Here is a 20,733-nt window from a genome sequence, read left to right as displayed (position 1 = left end):
TGAGCTGAGGAGGGGGACACCACAAGGAGAATTAAAAAACATCTGGGCCCTTAGACCTTTAGCAAAAACTTACTTATGTTCTGTGGTTTTGCTTTTTCCTTATCCAAAAAAACAGTCTAAGCATCTTTTCCGCCACACTACTGACAACTCTAATTATTTTCAAATTGCCCCTGGGCCACCTTCCCAAAATGTAGGCCCAGATGCAAAGGTGCTCCCAGTGGCCTCGTTAGCAATTTCCGTAGCTGGGAAAAAGCATGTAAAAAGTTCACGGTGACACTGTCATTGAACTTTTCATTCGGATTCAGCATATTTTGCTACTTAGTAGATTATTCCAGGTTTCAGTGAGGAAAAATCCTCTCCATATATGGATTCCAAAAGTATGAGACAGAAGGAGAGAGAGAGGTAGAGGGAGAGAATGAGAGAGGAAAGGAAGGGAGGGAAAAGAGAGGAGAGGAAAGGAGGGAAGAGGAGAGAAAGGTATGAGAGAGGAGAAAAAAGGAGAATATGGGAGAGGAGAGAAAGGGAGAGAAGGGAATGAGAGAGGAGAGGAGAAGAGGAAAAGAGAGGAGAGGAGGGAAGGTAAGAGAACAGAAGGGGACAGGAGAGGAAAAGAAACAGGCTTAGGGAAAGAGGGATGGAAAAAAAAAGAGGGACAGACAAAGAGAACAAAGAACGCCCTCAGCATACTAAGCATCTGGTTCAAATGAAATTGCATTTTCCCAAAATGCTTTTTTCTAGCACAACTTTCTAAAGACTGTGACAAGTTTCAGGTTTTCCTTTCCCCCCCCCCCTTTCTTGAAGTTCTTTAGGGAAACATAAACATTTAATTCTAACAGCAAACAATGTGTCAGGTCCATTTGCCAACATTTAGTAGCAATCATCTTGGAAGGTGAAGTCTAGAATGTGATTTTTCCATTCCCTGGTCTCCTTGGCATCCCAAATGGATTCCAACATGTCAGCTCTGTTTCTCATAATTTAATGACATTTTATTAAATGATCCCAAAAGCCAGACTCTGGGTTTGGAGACAGCGAATTTCCAACTTTATGCTGCTTAGGCTACTTTGAAAAGGGGAAAGATTTCTAAAATTTGAGTGGAGTAGTCTTAGGAAGCCCCTGAAGCTTTTTTTTAATGCACACTTTAATTTTTTAAGAATTAAGAAGGTGTAAGGCAGTCCTATACTAACTTATCTCAGAGCATATCAAGAGTTGTAAGAATGAAAAATAGACTCTTTCCCTTGAACCTTGGCACCTTGGACTCCTCTCTGTTTTTATTGGTGAATTATCCACAGCTTCCTTTTCATATTTTATCAGTTGTGTTGTATCAATTTAGAACTTACAGGCCATTGACCAGTTTTTAAATCAATGATTAATCTCAGGCAAACAGTTAAAGGGACTTGGCCAGAGTCACATAGCCAGTCTGAACCTAGATTTGAACTTGGGTTTTCCTGACTCAAGCCGCATAAGTGTCTCCACTACACTATCTAGATGGCGTCTGGACACTTGGGTTTGAGTGTTGACTCTCAAGCTCAAGAGTATGTCTTTCCCCCGTTCCTGGGGTCTTTTCCTCCCGACCCCCATCTCTTGTCTTCCTGTAGAAGGGCTTCCCCTTGTCCCTGGGTGGACCTGGTCCATTTGAAGATAATCACCTTGAGGGCAAAGGCTATTCTGCCTTCCTTTGTTTCCCCCACACTTTGCCCAGAGCCCAGCAAGCTTTTAACTCCTTCTTGAGGAATGATTGATCACCCTCCCGGAAAGCGATCTTGCTCATGATGCTGATAGAGTTGAAGGTCGCCATTTCTCCTTTGTATTCCCCAATATAGGTCTGTGTCAACGAGGAGTTGTTGGGTCTGGCATTGTTTTGTTTTCTTTTTTTATCGGTACTGCCTGTTCCCGTCAATTTGAAGTATGGTGCCCCGCCAGTCTCCCCCTCTGCCAGAACGAGGTGTGTGAGAGCCGTCAAGGAGGTGGCAGATGGATCTAAACTGTGGCTTTTTGAGCAGTTCTACCCGATCCACTGGGAATCATCAGAGGTTTTTATTACAGGAAGCAAAACCAAATTTAATATGGGTTTTAAAGGATGTTACAGACCTTCCTGATCTTGCAGAAATCATTGAGTTGTGTCAGGACAGTTCAGGGCCACTCGTTCCCTTCCCCATAATGTCCCCATTAAGATCTATTTGTGGCCAGGTTTTTAAAAAATAATCATCCTAGCACAGAGTGGAAGGCCATCTGCTTTATCACCATCAAATAATCTGTGGCCCATTGACTGTCCTCTCTGAGCCCACCCTATTGTTTGTTTGGGGGTGGCTGGAAGGAGCTGCCTTGCAGTGAAAGAATGAAGAAGCATTGATTAGGCACTTGCTGGATACTGAACTAAGCCCTCAGGCCACACCCTCAATGAACTTAAATTCTAAGCAACAAAAAAGGGAGTTACATGGGTGGACAGGGGAGAATGTTTGAGAGCAGAGACATGGTTTCAATCAATAAGTATTTATTAAACACCCACTACTTGCCAAACTGTTAAGCACAGGGGAGACAAAAAGAGGCAAAAGGCAGTCCCTACCCTTAAGTAGATTCCAATCTAATGGCTCAAATGTGAGCAGAGTGGGGACAAAAATGGACTTGTCCTGGCCCCTTTGAATTATATATGTTCTTCTTCTTGACTACAAGCTTCCTTCTTAGGTGGGTTTTTTTTTTCTTCTTTTACTTGATTTGGTTTAAATACTACAGAATTGTGATCAGCAGCTGCTAGATTGAATAGAGGGATGGCATGGGAGTTCATTAACTCTAGCTGGTCAATTGTGGGCAGATAATGAGGAGACCCAGTGGGATATAAAGGAGATTTTGGACTAGAGACCTGGGTTGTACTCTCAGCTTGGCTACTTACTTTCTGGTAACCTTTTAAACAAATCATAACAGCCCTGGGCCCTGTGTCCTCAAGAAATGGGTATATTAATGCCTTGAGTGCCTTACCTCCCGACTTCTTTGGGGCTGCCTTGAGGTAGCATCTTTCAAACACTTCACAAATAAATGTCAATTATCATCATGTGTTCCCCATCCACTATTGGGTTCTACCCCTCAGGTTTCAATCATTAAAGATTCTTTTTATGAATGGATTGCTAATATCTTGTGGGTTATTTACTATTAACACCGGAAAAGGAAAAATGACCAAATTTAGATATGGGAAGGTGAGTGAAGGAGATTGAGGAGTCAAAGTTCATATCAAGGTTATGACCTGGGATGCCAGGAAGAATGGTAGAGCTCTCAGAAGCAAAAGGAAAATTCGGAAGAGAGATGAATTTAAAGGAAAAGATAATGAATTCTCTTTTGAAAATATTGAGATTGAGACACCAAAGGACATACAATTTAAAATGTCTAGTAGGCAGTGAGTTTTATGGTAATGACTTATTCTCAAAAGTGGTTTTCATCTTAGGACAAACAAGATGGCTGTTGGTTGAGGATGTGAGAGGAGCAAAGTTTATTTAGGCAGTGGTTGAAATGATGACCTCTTGGATTCCTTCCAACTATAAACCACTGGTACTGTTTTGTGGGTCCCTCCCAGGGCTCTTATTCTTTAGTGGTCAAAGATGATGGATATCTTTAGTCACAATCTCCACCAAGCAGTAAAAGTGCTGGGTCACTCAGGCAATGACAACTCATCCTTGACAACGTCTTCTCGGTTTTCCCTTGTATTTGCCTGAGCCAAAAGTCACAGAATCCTGATAAAGACTTTGGAATCCTTGTGTCTAGCTTAGGAAACAAACTATGTAGAAAAAATGATCAAAAGGAAACTAAGTCATTTGGGGGGAAAATTTTAGATTAAAATGCTTTTAGTGAAATTCTATTATATCTTGGTGTATTTTTTATTCTTTGTTCTAAGAGATGGGTCTTTGGGGATGGGAAGGTAGAGAGAGCTATATGGAAATCAAATGACATAAATATAGGTAGAGAAATGTCCCACCTGAGTTCACACTATGCCCTAAATCCTTTGGCCCTGACCAAGTCACTTGATGTCTCTCAACCTCAATTTTCTCTTCTGTAAAACAGAGAAAATAATCTTCCGTATCTTATAGAGTTTTTGTGGTGATTCAATTAGAGATGTAAAACATCTTATAAACCTTAATGTGCTGCCATAAATGTTAATTATTATTAATATTATCATGAATAAAATGCAAGCCAGAAAAAAATGAAAACTGTGAGGCTGAAGTGATTCAATTAAGACCATGGATGCTTGTGTGGGGGTAATTTTGGTAGGCAGACAGAAAAGGAGGCATAAAGGATGCTACGATTGGAGCTGTATCTAAAAGGGGGAATAGTACCGGGAGCCTAAAGGAAGGGGATTCTGGATAAAGCATTAACACAAGTGTCAGTTTGTAAGTGGAAATACACAAGGCCTCTTTATTATCCAATCAGAGCCCAGCCAATGGCAAAGGGTTAATGAGGGGGAGCCCTGAGGCATGAGGACAAAGGGGTTGGGTGATGTCATATTTAAAGGGCATGGGCAACAAGCAGAAGAATCCAGCCTGGCCAGCTGATATTGTCTGTTTACTCGCTATCTGGGGTGATGTATGAACTCACTTGGTCCTTTCAAGTATCCCCGTGTTTCCCCGTGGTTAGACCTGGCCAGGCCCTTGTCCCTGGCATGCGAGTTGGACTGGTTTCTTTGTAGAAGAGCTGGAGTCCATACAACATCTCTCATGAGCTTCAAGGTAATCGTTCCCATCACGTGTTTCAAACGAGCACCCCAGGAGGGGTGATTGCCCCAGAAAATTTCCACCCAACTGGCAGCCAGCAAGTTCCTGCAGCCAGTGTGCGCCTCATCCGGCTAAGCAGGTTTCAGCCCCATCTGTTGTTCTGTAGCTGGGGATGCAGGAAAGGTAGAAGGAAGCCACCCTTCACGGTACTAACTGTCTGCACTGTGGCCTTCCCCATCAATCACCTGTCCTGCAGATGTGCTCCCACACCCAGGATTTATCAAGCACCTCCCAATCCCATCATCCCCTGCTGTGGAAGTGCAGGGAATGTGGATGAGCCAGGAGGGGCCAAACAGCCAGCTCAGCAGCTCCTTCTCGCTCTCTTCCTGCCAGAGTGACTCCCAAGAGTTCAGTGGGAACTCATGGGTTACAAGCCCCCACTCCAATCATTTTTCCCAACGGGGCTAAATGAGCTGATCCTTGCTCCTTCAAACAAGCATGGTTTTGTCAGTCTGTGTTTTTTTTTTCCCTTTGCCAATGCGTATCACAGTCTGCTCTAGCATAGTACATCATTGTAGTACATTGTTTTAAAGTGCTGCTATGGCTGAAAAATGGGTTCCCTTCCCGCCTACGTGGTGATGAATAAACCCGCCTTAGCTGGGTTAGTGCTTGGATGATGGACGTACAGTTAATTCATCACTGGGACTCAATTTCAAGCCTTTCTGACTCAACAGGACCTGCTCTACTTTGCATTCTGCTGGCATCCCATCAGGATTGCCTGCATGTCACCATATGTAGCACCTGGCGTGTAATAGGTGCCTAATTAATGCTTGTTGACGGATTAAATGAAGCATTAGAAAAGGAGTGTGGTAGAAGAGAGGCATTAATGCATTTATAAAATGATCATGTTATCCATCAATTAACAAGTGTTTAGGGCAGTGTTGCAAAATCGCAAGAATACTGACTGTAGACTCAAATCCTGGGTTCAAATCCCATCCCTGATGTTTCTTACCTAAGTCACCCTAGTTGGGCAACTTTTCCTCTTCCTTAGGGAATGAGAAGGACTCTGTATTTATGATTCTGTTGAACACCTACTGTGTACCAGCTGCCACACTATACACTGGCATCGGGACAAAGGGGAAGTAATTCTGTCCTCAAGTAATTTACATTCTGTTGGGTAGACAAATGTGTTCTAATATGTTACTTCATGTGTATGTCTGGTGGGTACATAAGTGTGTATTGGATACACGTATCAAAAATGGAACCATTCCATGGGGAGAATGAGGTACTACAGTCAGGAAGAGCCTCACGTTGAATCTTGGAGGAAACTAGGGGTTCTGAGAGGCAGAAGTGATGGAGGAGGGCATCCAGGCTTGGAGGACCATCCTTGTACGAGTCACACAGTCAGGATTGAACTTAGAGTCCACACAGAAATAAATGTGGCTCAAGGTTGGAAAGGATGTCTGGGGGTAAGGGGCAGGATTTGTGTTTTATCCAGTAGTGGGAGGAGGCAGCTGTAGTTGGTGAAGTAGGGAGTGATAAACTGTTGCCTAGACGTGAGAAACATCACAGACAATCCAAGGCAGATGAATTAATGGAGTAAGAAAGGCCATTCAGTGTGAATGGAGATTTCGGGAGAGATGGAAGTGAGCTGGTGGTAAAAATGATAAGATGAAGCAACTGAGAGTCAAATGAGCTGCCTGAAAAGTCACCAGGTGACTCTTAGACAAGCCGGCTGTCCTTGACTCGATATGCCATTGAGGATGGGTTGTAGCCTGAGAAGTCCACCATGTCCCCTACCTCTGGTCAGTCCTCATCAATGCTCTTTCCTGCTCCCGTCTAGAGGTCTTTAAGCCAAAGCTGGATGGAAGTCTGAATGAGGATGGGATGGTATGGGAAGGGTGATATTTTTTGGTTTCAGGTCTAGGTTGGATTTGCCTTACCCAGCAAGAATGGGCTAACCCCATCTTTCATCATGTCACTGTCTCAATGATAACGTGAAATTTCCTGTATGTCCATACATATCTGTTTATATTAACTGATGTGCGTGCTTGGATATATCTATATCTTTCTGTATATATATATATATATATACACATATATATATGTATATATATATATATGTATACACACACATAAATTGTATACAGTACAAATGTATATACACATATACATATGCTTATTATATATTTATATATAGAGAAATATACATATATACACTTATACATATATAAAATATCCCTATAGTCCTGTGTACTACAAACTGTGATTGTGATTTATACCAGCAACTTCCCATTTCATACATAATATACTGATTTTGCCTTTTTGTTTTTAATACTTTACAGAAATGAAGATGCAGTCAATCAGATGGCTGTTACACCTTTTCCTTTCCCAGTCAGCTCTCAGTCTTCTATTGAGGTAAGGTCATTCTTGATCCACTTTTAGATCACTGGGTGATCATTTTGATGATCATTTCGAAAATAGAAATTAAAGAACAAACTGGAAATTTCAGTCCAGCTTTGAATCAACCTCTTTTTTCTCCTCATTATGCAACATTTGACAGGATCAGAAATTTACAACCAGAGAAACCCTTAGATGGCCCCTTAGTCAGGACTTCTCATTTTACAGATAAGGAAACTGAGGCCAAAAGAAGCAAAATGACCAACCCAGAGTCCCTGCAAGTGACAAAAGCAGGGTTCAAACAACTCCTCCTTCCATGGATATCACAGATCTAGTCCAAATATTGTTTCATCTTTATTTCATCCTTTTTTAAATTTTCTGGGTTTGTGCATGTTTTATAAAGCATGTACCTTCATAGAGTGCTACATGAATATAATTTACAACAATTAACAAGCATTTATCAAGCCCCCATCTTGTGCCACTGTACCAATGGCAACGTGCCAAGATAAAAGGATATAAGAATGAAACAATCTTTGCTTAAAAGAAGCCTGAATTGTAATAGGAAAGATCACAAAGAGATGGATGTTGTTTTAAAAGGACTTTTTTCTCCTTGAGCCCGTAGGGAACTACTAGAGTTTATTGAATCGGAGAATGACATGGTCAGATGCATAAAAGGAGTACAAGATCACAGCATTTTTTGCTAAAAGTTTATAGATTCCCATCTCTTACCTCATACCTTGTGTTAAGATTTAACAGTTTCTTTTTTCAGAAGGGAAAGGTTCCTTTCTAATACGTTACACCTTTCACTCAATACTTTTGGAATCCTTTGACACATGTGACATGACACTAGGAGCAAGGGCTTTTCAACACTTAATTACTAGAGGAATTGAAATCCTGCAGGACCAACATGAACTCCATTTACTCAGAGGGACTGTTTATATACAAACATGTCTGCTCCTCCTCTCCAGAGAGAACCTGATAATCCCAAAATATTTTGAGAAGACCAAATTCTTCTCTTGTATTTATAGACTGTCTTAGGTCAATATTTTGCCTTTTGTGCCCTGTCTAGGCTGGGGCCCATTTGGGCCACCTACAAATTTTACCCAGAAATTTCATCCTTGCCATTGGGGTGGGGCTTTTAACTCCATGAAATTTTCTAGTCTATGTTTTAGCGATGACAGACTTTGGGTCAATAAAGATACTGTGTGTTGGGTGCAAAAGCAAAGGTTGTGTCAAAGAGAGACCCGACAAAAGTAGGAAAATTTGGGCAGTTTCTGACAGTCCTCTGCTCCTGCACTTTTTGGTGAATGAAACCCATAAGTAAGGGAAATTACAGCTTTGTTGTTAGGTGGCTTTTTTTTTTTTTTTTAAGCTTTTTACCTGGCAAGCCCTTCCTTTTTATTTTTACATGCATATATTCCAAAACAAAGCTGCATCTGCTCCCCACCAAATATTCCCCACTAAGCCAGCTGGTTTTAGTTATCTTCATTTGTATAATGCTAGCTTTGTCCTCCTGGGGAGAGGCATTCATTCGTTCATTCATTCATTCATTCGTTCATTTATTCATTCATTCATTCATTTCTTTCAGTCCTATGACCAAATAACCTATGAGGTCCCTATATCTCTTGTCCTAAATTTATTGCTCTTAAGTAACCTTAGTTTGTATTCATTGATCTCATGCTAATTTTTCTCCACACTTTGATTTCTCTTTGCCCCATTGGACCTTTCTGAGGCTAGTAGCAGCAGCAAGTGTAGAAGTGGTGATGGTAGTAGTAGAAGGAGGAGAAGGAGGTACTAGTAGTAATAATGGTATTGGTAGTAGTAGAAGGTACTAGTAATAGTGGTAGTGGTAGTAGCAGTAGTAGCAGCAGTAGTAGTAGGTACTAGTAGTCTTAGTGGTAATAGTAGTAGATACTAGTAGTGATAGTAGTAGGCAGTAGTAGTAGGTACTAGTACTCTTAGTGGTAGTAGTAGATACTAATAGTGGTGGTAGTAGGTAGTTGTAGTAGTAGTAGTGGTGGTGGTAACAGTAGTAACAGCAGTAATAGGTACTAGTAGTCTTAGTGGTGGTAGTAGTAGTAGTAATAGTAGTGGTAGTGGTAGCAGTAGTAACAGCAGTAATAGGTACTAGTAATCTTAGTGGTAGTGGTGGTAGTAGTAGCAGTTGTAACAGCAGTAATAGGTACTAATGGTCTTAGTGGTAGTGTTAGTAGTAGTAGTACTGGTAGCAGTAGTAATAGCAATAATAGGTACTAGTAGTCTTAGTGGTAGTAGTAGTATAATGGTAGCATTAGTAGCAGCAGTAATAGGTACTAATAGTCTTAGTGGTAGTAGTAGTAGTAGTAGTAGTAGTAGTAGGAGTAGTAATAGTAGTAGGTACTAGTAGTCTTAGTGGTAGTAGTAGCAGATACTAGTAGTGGTGGGAGTAGTAGTAGGGAGTAGTAGTAGTAGTAGGTACTAAGTAATCTTAGTGGTAGTAGTAGTAGATACTAGTAGTGGTAGTAGTAGTAGGTAGTAGTAGTAGGTATTAAGTAGTCTTAGTGGTAGTAGTACTAGTAGATACTAGTAGTGGTAGTAATAGGTATTAGTAGTCTTAGTGGTAGTGGTAGTAGTAATAGTAGGTAGTAGTAGTGATAGCAGTAGTAACAGCAGTAATAGGTACTAGTAGTCTTAGTGGTAGTGGTGGTAGTAGCAGCAGCATCAGTAGTAGAAGTAGGTACTAGTAGCAGTAGATACTAGTAGTCTTAGTGGTAGTGGTAATAGTAACAGCAGCAGCAGCATTGCCAGGGCTTGTACTCAGCACTTTGTGATGATTATCTCACTTACTCTTCAACAACCTTGGCAGAAAGGAGCTATTATTATTATCCCCATTTTGCAGGAAACTGAGGCAAACATCAGTTGAGTGATTTGCTCAGGAACACCTAGTTTGTAAGTTTTTGAGGGTAGATTTGCACCCAGGCCTTCCGGTCCCTCAGCTCCCTGCTCTCTCTCCCCTACACTGTGGCTCATTCTAGCTTCTGGCTATCTGCTACTCTCCATTAGGACAAGAACTGATGAGGGTTTCATGCTTCTCCTCTTGGATTCACATTTCAAAGGTTAGACTAACGGCACACACGAGGGACAAGGATCATGGATCCATTCGCAATCAGCTTATCCGTCTCAACCTCTCATTTTACTGTTGCTACAACGCGAAGGTGACCCGCCTTAGCTGACATCAAACGAGTAATCTCCACAGAGCCGATATCCAGAGTCCCTTGGTAGACTTCAAGGGCAGAATTGATTCTGCTATTCCTGTCTACACATGGGTTTAGATCAGAGAATCAATACAATATTGGCAGGGAAGCACAGAACCCATCCAGTCTGATCAATCTTCCTCATTTCACCAATGAAGAAACCAAGGGAGAAGTCACTTCTCCAGTGTCTAAATCCAAAGTTTAAATACCACTTCTCTATTTCTAAATTAGAGAAGTTTTTCAACTGTACCATATTGCCTCCTCATCAGGGAGATCACTGTCATTAATTAATAAGCATTTATTAAACACTTCCTGTTTACACCACCTCCTCTTCCCATCCTCCATGCCAAAAATTCCTGTTTATTTTCTAATGAGAGTGAGTTAACATGAGAACTGTCATATATCCACCTCTTAATTTAATATACCTCCTGCTTTCTCTATTTTTAATATGGCGCATACTTGCTGCTTCCTTTGTTTATTTTCAACATGGGCTTTTCCTATCTGGTTCATGTTATGGTTGGAACAGAGATTTTCTCCTCTCTCCCCCCACTTTTTTTTCCCATTTCTTCTAAAAAGATTTGAAGGCACTTCTACATTAAGCCTCAGCCCAAATGGGATGGAGATTTTGGGACAAAAGCAGCGCATATAGGCCATCTAAAGGAAGCAGAGGAACCAGATCTTACCAGACAACCACGATTGTTGGTCCACAAAGTCATTGCTGAGTTTCTTGGCCCCTGAGGGAAAAAAAAGGAAACAGTATTACACACTTTTCATTTTCTGATGCATGAAAATTACCAAAATCATTTTTAGAGACAGATTCTTTTTTCCCCTTTGGCGTCAAGTTAAGAAAGAGTGAATTACATTTTCAAGGCCCCTTTCAACCCTTAGATTTCTACAGTTTGACTTAAATTCACCTGTCAGATATTCTGAACTCTAAAACAAATAAATAACATAAATCTTGTAATACTTGTTTTGCATAAAAGAATATGTATGGGATGCTTCTTATAAGTTTCTCCCCTATTCTTTGAGCCTGCAGCCAAGCTGTATTTTTAGCCCCTTAGATTGAGCGGAAAGAATCGAGCAGTACCAACAGGTGTCATATTAAGTTCCTACTCTGTACAATTATCCTCTTTGCAAGGAGTTTACATCCTAGGGATATGGATCCCTGGTGTAGCCCCTTTGATGATCTGGTGACATCTACCGTCCCTTTCCTTGAATCATGTTTTTAAATTAGTAAAATAAAATATGCAGAATCACAAAGGAAAACAGTTACAGTAAAATAGATTTATCAAAATGTTTTTGTTGGTTTTTTAAAGTTCATGGACCCCAGCCCTAGTGAGAGGGAGAGGTCATTCATATGTGAATATAGGAATATCAAATAAATAATGGAAGGTCATGGGTGTGAGAATGAGGAGCTGTAAGAACCAAATAATGACGGCAGTGGGAGATGTAAGAATAATGAGCCCCCTTCAGATGTCAGCTCCTCCATTTACTCTCTGGGTGACGTCACTTGTTGCCAAGTAGTGCACAAAGAAATGCCGGACAGCTCCGGGGCCTCAAGGAGCTCCTATTCCCACAGAGCATCTCTTACATACTCCCTGAACTCCCAGTTAAAATTCCATCTTATCCAAGAGCACCTTCCTCCTGTTGATTACTTCTTATTTATATTGTCCGTATGTAACCGTTTCTGTGTTGTCTCATCCATTAGACTGTGCGCTTCTTGAGCACAGGGGCACATTTCTTTGTGTCCCCAGTACATAGCATAGTAGCCTGCATCCAGGAAGTGCTTAATAAATGCTTGTTGACTTGACTACAACAAAGTTTAGGAAACTGAGGCCCAGAGATGTTAGCTCATTTGTCTAAAGTTGAGTTGGTCTCAGCAGCAGAGCTGGAAATAACCACACACTCCCCCTCCCCTTACTCTCTTTCCCAGACTCACTGTTCCTTTCCTTGCAACTAACTCTCTCCTTTCTGCATGTTCTTATTAGCTCAGTCTCCTCTCCTCCTTCCCCCCCCCCCCCCCCCCCACCTCAATCAAACTTCCAGTGGTTCCCTAATGGATTTCAGATTAAATCTAAATCCTCAGTTCCACATTAACATTCTCCATGAGCTCCCCACAACCCCCAGGGCCCTCCTCTAACTTCATTTCTCATTATTCCCCAGCTTGATACTGGGTACGTCCAATGCTTGTTGAATTGAATTAAACTGTTTATTGAATTGTTGAGACTGGGAGACAGTCTGCCCTACCTGCTCAGGTCCTGGCTTTTGTTAGCTGTCTGTCTTTTCTCTTCATGGAAGTTGGGAAGGTTAGCCAGTGTGCATTGTGCTGTAGAGATGGCATAGGGAGGCAATGGAGCTAAGAAACCTGGGTTTGCATCCTGTGCTTTTCTTCCTCCTCCTCCCTTTCTTCCTGCTCCTCTTCCTCTTCCTTCTTCCTATTCTCCTCCTTATCCTATTGTTCCTCTTGTTCCTGCTCTTTCTTCTCTTTCTCTTCCTCCTCCTCCTCCTCTTCCTTCTCCTTTTCTTCTTCCTCCTCCTCCTCCTCTTCCTTCTCCTCCCCTTTCTCTTCCTTCTCTTCCTCCTCCTCTTCCTCTTCCTTCTTATCCTCCTTATCCTGTTCCTCCTCTTGTTCCTTCTCTTTCTTCTCTTTCTCTTCCTCCTCTTCTTCTTCCTTTTCCTTTTACTACTTTTCTTCCTTCTCTTCTTCCATGACACTTAATGCCTATGTGAAACTTCCCTCTACTTTGGTTTATTCTTCTATAAAAGGGGATGTTACCTGCCTTGCAGTTCTGTTATACATAAATATTAGCTTTTATGTCACATTTTAGTTATTATCACATCTATAATTATAATAGCAAATATTTATAGCACTTTAAGATTTTAAAAATCTTTTTTATATTTGATCAATTCATTCCAATGTGATTCCTTTAAAAGATGATAACCAGAGGCAGCTAGATGGCACAGTGGATAGAGCGCTGGCCCGGAAGTCAGGAAGACCTGAGTTCAAATCCAGCCTCAGACACTTAATACTTCCTAGCTGTGTGACCATGGGCAAGTCACTTAACTCCAATTGCCTCAGAAAAAAATAGAAAAATAAAGTAAAATAAAAGATGATAGCCAACATAATTGTTTAGTCAATTAGAAATAGGAAGTGAAGCATAAAACAGGAAGCTATCATTGTTCTAGTCCATATAAAAATGGAATTCCCTAATAATGTTGAGTTCCACCAGATGCCATTGGCAATGACATTGTGCTGACGGCACCGAGCCCTGGAAGGGGCTATAGCCTCCTCAAAGAGATCCACAATCATTCAACAGTCTGATTCAGCCTAACCATTCACATGAGAAAAACCTGTTTTGTGGACTGTGATACACTTTGGACGCACATACCATATGGCTGGTCCAGTAGGATGTTCCTCTTGAACATTCCCTCCAAGGGAAGGGCCTGGAATGAAGGAGGAAAAACAGAGCAGGCTAAGTTGTTTTTCAGAAATTAACTGTTGTTTTTTAGTCCCTTAACTTTTCTGAATCATTGTTTCCTAATTTGTGAAAAATACTCACTAACACGTAACTCAAAGGGCTTTTTGCAGAGGTAATATAAATAAAGTATTGGGCAAATCTTAAAGTACCATAGAAATTGCTATTTACTATTTCTGTCTTTTGTTATTTTTTAAAAGAATTTTTTTCAGGATCACTAGATGGTGCAGTGGATAGTGCACTAAGCCCTGAAGTCAGGAGGACCTGAGTTCAAATCTGGCCTCATCTACTTAACATTTTTTAGCTGTGTGACCCTGGGCAAGTCACTTAACCCCAATTGCCCCAGAGAATGGATATATATATATAAAATTTTCTTCATCATTGTTGTAGGGAATACCCATTGAAGTTTGGCTTCTTTAATTACTATTACTTCAGTATACTAATAATTGCTTATTATTCACCAGCTGCAACCCTGGAGAATTCAAACACAGTACCCCATGGATGGTAACCAAGGAACCCAGGCACTTGGAAGCACAGATATAATATATTGGGGAAAGTATCAGTCATAGGAGCTTGAGCACATGAGCAAACTGAGTCTTAAGAACATTAAGGAACCTCAGTCACCTATGCATTATATAGCATAAAATCTTGTGATCCCAGATTTAGAGCAGAAGGGACTCTGAGAGCCACTGTAGTCCGGTTCTTTCATTTTATAAGGGAAGAAGCTGATTTATTCAGATAATCACCATCTGTTACACACTTACTGTTGTCCGCAGGCCTGGGGACACAAAAAATGGCGAAAGTGAGCCCTCGCTTACAATGTATCAGGAGACAACATGCAAGTTTCTATGGCGAAACAAGTTAGGTAGAGGAGAGATTGGACACAGAAAGGGCAGTGCAATTTAAAGGGATTAAGAACAACTTCTCATGGAAGGTAGTCTTTTAGCTGTAACATAAAGGAATTTGTGGACTGTGGTCTCAGGAGATAAATTTATGGACTCTATTATTATGCATCATAAAACTAATTTAGATCATAGGACCACACAGTCATAGATTTTAAGCTCACCGTGTGACCTTAAGCATGTCCGTTGATCTTGTAAGCCCTCAGCCCCCAGCCCTCTGTAAGACAGCTTCTGAGGAAAATCCTATCTTCTACATTTCCTTATCCATTGATTTAGCTCCTCTCCACTGATTATCTCGTACTTACCCTGCCTATAGCTTGTTTTTCCATGGCCATTTCCATGTTTTCTCCCCCATTAGACTGTAAGCTCTGTGAGGGCAGACACTTTTTTTCTGCCTTTCTTTGTACCTATCCCCAGGGCTTAGCACAAGGTGTAACTTTTTGCCACCCTATATGTGGTTTTCTTGGCAAAAATACTGGGGTGTTTTGCCATTTTCTTCTCCATTGTATTAAGGCAAACAGAGATGAAGTCACTCTCCCAGGACCCCACCTTTAGTGAGTGTCTAGCTTTCCATTCTTGAGCCATTTATGTGCCTGGTATATAGTAGGGGCTTAATAAATGTTTGTTGACTAATTGATTTTATCTCTGTAAGACCCAATTTCAATATGAGTCCTTTTTGTTTTCTAATTCTTCCTCTGTGAGGAAGGTTGGTTTTCTTTCTTTTTTTTTTTTTTTTTTTTTTTGCATGTGAATATTTAACGAGATGGAGCAGGTCTGGGAGAAGAAGAGAAGGGGCTATTTGCATAATTTCCATTTTACCTTCCATTGTGCAGAGCCTTTCCAGAATGTTCCATGGCCTTATAAATAAATAAATGGAGGGAGGGAGAGGGGGAAGGTAATGAGATTTGTCACGTATCATAAACATGGCTCTGCCAAGAGAAATGTCTGGGAATTTAGGCTGACAATGGGAATAATAAATCATGGGGGTTACTTGAAGAGAGACGGGACATTGGATGGAGGGCATGGGGAAGAGTGTGCAATAAAGAGCCCAAGCTAAATGAAAAAGGACAAATCCCGAATGTGAAGGATGTGTGGCTAGAGCGATCTTTCACTTGGTTTATGTAATAAACTCTCAAGGTAATTAGAAAATGAAGCAGCTGGGTATTTTCCCAGACTCTTCTCGCTCTTTAAAAAGGAAGGAAATGGATGAAATTGGCCAGACCACCAATATGTTTGTTTCTGGGTGATTCTTCCCTCCCCAAAGAGCAGCTTCTATTTCCATAACCCTTTAAAAACCTTCCTTGACAACACTGAGTCAGAGAGTGCTCGCGTTACTCTTTCCAGTCTGCAGGTCAGGCATCTATGACACCCAGAGGAATGACCGGCCCATGGTCAATTTAATAAGAACCTACAAGACATTGGGCTGAGAATTCTCAAAGTACAGAGGTGGGATGGGTTCTCCAAGTCTCTTTGGTAATGAATCAACCTTGAGCTTCGTTCCGCCATTGCTAATGGGTACAAGCTGACAGATGACCTTAAAACCCATATACAGCTTCACAAAAGCACATCTTGCTCTCCCGGAAGGAGACCAAACAGTCACGAAAATTGGCATTCTCCATAACTCAGGCAGCATTAATTCATCCTCACCAGGCTCTAGCTGCTGTGTCCTAAGACTGCTCCATCTTCTTCCTCTGGTTTTCTTATGTAACTAGTGAATATGTCAAAAATAAACCAATAAATAAAATCAACTCCTGAAACCTGATTCTGGAATCTTAAATAATTAATTTGCCTCCTATTTTTGTTTTGATTTTCTGTCACCATGTTTTGGCTGGAAAAAATATTTTCCATAATTTTGGAATGCCCAAGGATAATTTTATAAATACTTTAATATGCATTTCTGAAATATTCCTATATTGTGTTCCCCAAATATAAGATGTTTAGGAAGAAAGATAGCTAGATTTGCAGATGGATAAAGAGCTGGATTTGGTGTCAGAGAGACATGGGTTCAGATCCTTCATTTGACATTTATTAACTGTGGGACTAGCGATTATAAGTTTCTTGACTTTATTGAACCTCAATTTTTTTTACCTATTCAAAGATATTTGACTAAATTGGTACTTTCTAGGATTCAAGTAAAATAATAACAATAACAATTAACATTCATATAATTGATTCACAAAACTCCTTTACTTATGTTATCTTATTTCATATAATTAAGATTCACAAAACTCCTTTACTTATGTTATCTTATTTGCGCCTCAGAAAAATTCTCTGAGATATCAGCTATTATTATTCCTATTTTACAAAAGAGGAAACTGAGACCAAGATTATGAGGCTTGCTGGGAACCCATAGCTAATAAATATCTGAAGTAGATATGAATTCTCCTGTTTCTCCCTCTTAAGACCAGTGTTCTTTTCACCATAACAACTAACTCTCTAAAACCTGGGTCTAGAATCACCTTAACATGATAGGTCTTATCCAGATCTCTTCTATGAGACTAAATGCTCCACCACTTTGATTTCCTTGTGAGGAAATCACCAAAGAGAGTGGCTTGGTGAGGAAGGATCTTGTAGCCTGCCATTAATGGTTCCAATTCTCTTCTGAATGAATAAAAAAACCTGCAGTAGGCACCTACTGTGTGCTTAGTGTGGAGTAACCAAGGCAACAGCAAAAGCAGTCTCTGCCCTCAAGGGGCTTCTATCCTAATAGGGAAAATGCCTTACATAAGGAAAGTATTTTGGAAGGGATACTTCAACCCAGAATGCCTTCAGGCTAGCGAGTGGGGCCAAAGTGCAGTAGACTAATATGTTCCATTCATATTGAAACAATAGCAGAATTGATTTTATAATGGTCCATGGTTCCAGAATTAGAGAGATTCAAGATGGGTGTCTCCCGTGTTTGTAGAGTGATTAGCATGGAAGCAATAGAGGATGGAGTGAGGCAAAATATGATCGAATTTCCTTTGAGATTATGGTGTTGGAGAGGCGGTCACCATACAGAAGAACCAAGGATCTAGAGAAGTTCCAAAAAGCAGTAACTGGTTTTTGATTTGGGGAGTAAAGCTACTGGCAGGAACCCAATGGAGGAGGTGGGTGGAGATGAAGGAGTTAGGTAATAAGCATTGATACAAAGAAGGGCAAAAGCCATTTTCTACTCAAAAGGGTTCAGTCTAATAGGGAGACAACATTTACAAACAAAATCTACATGGCTTAAATTGGAAATAATCAATAGAGTTAATCCTCCGTAATCCACCTTAAGCCTTTTGGCTTCTTGTAGAAGATGAGATTTTAGCTGGATTTGAAGAAAACCCAGAGGTAGATGAGAAGGAAGGCCATTGCACTTGTGAGATTGCATTGGACAGAACATTTTAGAGGCAGAACACATCAACTCAGTGCCAGCTCTTCCGAACGTGGAAAATAGATAACTTCTCTGAACTTCTGCTTGTTTTTTCTTTTAATCTGTAAATTAGAGATAATACTACTGAAGTAGCTGATTCACTAGATAACCATGAACTTCAAAAAGATGTTGAATGTGAAGCACATTTATTATCATTATTATTATTATTATTACTACTACTACTACTATTGCAATGCAAACCCAGAGATGCCATAGACTGATGCTTGCTGTATTTGAGTCTTACAAGATGTATTTAATGGCAGCTATGACCTTCTACAAAAGGTTTTAGGGAAGATTCATTGTATTAGAAACAGCATCCTAAGGAAGCTAGGCAGGGTGGGGAATGGACTGTAACAATTTAAAACCTGGGATGAGGTGATGCTGTTCTTGGAGTTTTCCTAAGGCACTTACTAACTCTTTGACCCTAGGGAGTTCTCCTTATCTCTGTCATCCTTAATTAGTAACTATCTTCCAGAACTGTTGCAAAGATCAAATATATGTAGAACATATTGCTAATAATAATACACTATGTGTATACATGCATGTGTGTATATTCTTATATGTATACATGTATGTACATATTTAGAAATATATTCATGTATATATTTATTTATTATCTCTTTACATATAATATATCACGACTTCTTAACCTTTTTTCCATTTGTGATTTCTTTTCACCCAAGAAATTTTTATGTGACTCCTGTTATAAAAATAAGTATGCAAATCACACAATCATAATTTCATGACCCCCCGCATTCAGTTATGAGACCCCAGTTAGGGTCTTGAACCACAATGTAAGAAGCTGGGGAATATCTAAGAAACATCTATATTTATTTACGTACATATGAATATGTATTCAAGTATATAAATACATATTCATCTTTGTATATTTACATATGTATTTAGTATATGTAGATGATAGACAATTAGATAGACCTCAGTTATCATAGAGACCTCATATCATTATGAAGCACTATCAGGACTGGGGAAGGGCCTGTGTTAAGGTGTCTCTCTCAAACCTTAAGTTAATGTACAAATATATTATTAATGTACTTTTTGTAAATAATCATTCGGGGCTCCCAGCTTTGTGACTGTAGCAAATATTATAGCTCCTCAGCCTCAGGTTTAGTCATCTGGGAATCTTAAGGTACTCTAAAAATATAATCACCTCATTATACATGGCAACAAGATTATACGATGATCAATTCTGATGGATGTGGCTCTCTTCAATAGTGAGATGATTTAGACTAGTTCCAATAGTCTTGTGATCAAAAGAGACATCTACACCCAAAGAGAGGACTGTGGAAACTGAGTGTGAATCACAACATAGGAGTTTTACTTTTTTGTTGGTTTGCTTGCATTTTATTTTCTTTCTCATTTTTTTTTCTGGTTTGATTTGATTTTTCTTGCGCAGCAAGATAATTGTACAAATATGTATGCATATATTGGACTCTATAATTCAGTGAATTATTTTTAATGGATTTAACCTTTTGTGAAGCGTGCTTTTTTTTGAATGAAGTCTTGTTTTTTATCTTTTCCTCTCAGGATCAGAGTGGTCCAGAAGCCATAAGCAATGAAGAAGAAACCAATACTGAAGTTGATCTAAAGCAATTATTACCAGAAAGTGACCGTATCCAATTGGTACGTGTTCCTGGAATCTGTCTCGGTTCCAAATAAATTATGCGTTTCTTTATCCTCATTCAAATGAGATCACATATGGCAAGTATTTTGTAGCCTTTAAGAATTACCTAAAGGTTAACTTATTTTTCTTCCAAAATCCCATTTTCCTCTGACTCCCATTTTTCTGATTAGTTTTAATTCTTATGTTGGTATATTTTGTTTTTATATATCTTACATTTTCCAGCATATCCCCATCCATTCCATCTATAAATTAGAATGCAGATTACAAAAGAGGGAAATATACTTCAGCACAACTAATCAGTGTTTCCAAAAAATCTGACCATATACAGCATTTCAGACCCATAGTCCTCCACTTCTGTTTTGTCTAATTCAGAATTATTGACTTCAATAAGTATGTGCAATCCTCTGTGATAAGCATATTTGCCTTAGATTTAAACCTCCAAACCTTTTTGCATTTCTAATATAGATTTTTGTTTGTTTCTCTCAATGAAGACTTTTTATCCAGGTTACAAAATTCTCTGAAAGGGATAAAGGAGTAACTAATGTGATTGGTGGTAGGGATTGGGAGATGCAAAACAGCCTAAAGTAGGTTGATTAGAAAAGTCTTTGGTCTAATCTACTGCTTAAGATGGATGGTCAGGGATAGGGAACTGAAATCCTTGACAAGTTTCCTCTGTTCCTTTTCTCTCCTCTCCTCTCCCATCATAAATCAGTTTTTCAAATAGCATCCTAGCAGATGGATCCAATTTATTCATTGTTAATTTAGCCTTGTTTTCTCCTGCAAATTTATCTTCAGGTGTGTATGTGTGTGTATCCAAAACGATCTTGACAATTCAAAGAACAATAGTTCAAATAAGAAAAGAAAATTCTTAGCAATAATTGTGAAGTTGTATAATCAGATTTTTTTAAAATCCACAAATACAAAACAGAATGTTTTTCTAAGTACTCAGTAGATGAAAATCTTGGTGGGGTTTGGTGGAATACAAACTC

General features: G+C 39.7%; 1 protein-coding gene across 4 annotated transcripts in view; it reads left to right on the top strand.

The window, feature by feature from the left end:
• The window catches only part of PATJ (PATJ crumbs cell polarity complex component), a 329,924-nt gene that overhangs the window by 245,218 nt on the left and 63,973 nt on the right, over nucleotides 1-20,733 (top strand). For all 4 annotated transcript variants that reach the window (XM_031969002.1, XM_031969001.1, XM_031969004.1 and 1 more), the window contains exons 30-31: nucleotides 7,040-7,112; nucleotides 19,648-19,743. In XM_031969002.1, the coding sequence (XP_031824862.1) occupies nucleotides 7,040-7,112; nucleotides 19,648-19,743 (169 nt within the window). The remainder of the gene's footprint in view (nucleotides 1-7,039; nucleotides 7,113-19,647; nucleotides 19,744-20,733) is intronic.

The sequence above is a fragment of the Sarcophilus harrisii genome, chromosome 4 (genome assembly GCF_902635505.1).
Source record: "Sarcophilus harrisii chromosome 4, mSarHar1.11, whole genome shotgun sequence".
Lineage (NCBI taxonomy): Eukaryota > Metazoa > Chordata > Mammalia > Dasyuromorphia > Dasyuridae > Sarcophilus > Sarcophilus harrisii.
Note: the sequence above shows the minus strand (reverse complement) of the source record. Positions and strands in the feature narration are given on the sequence as shown.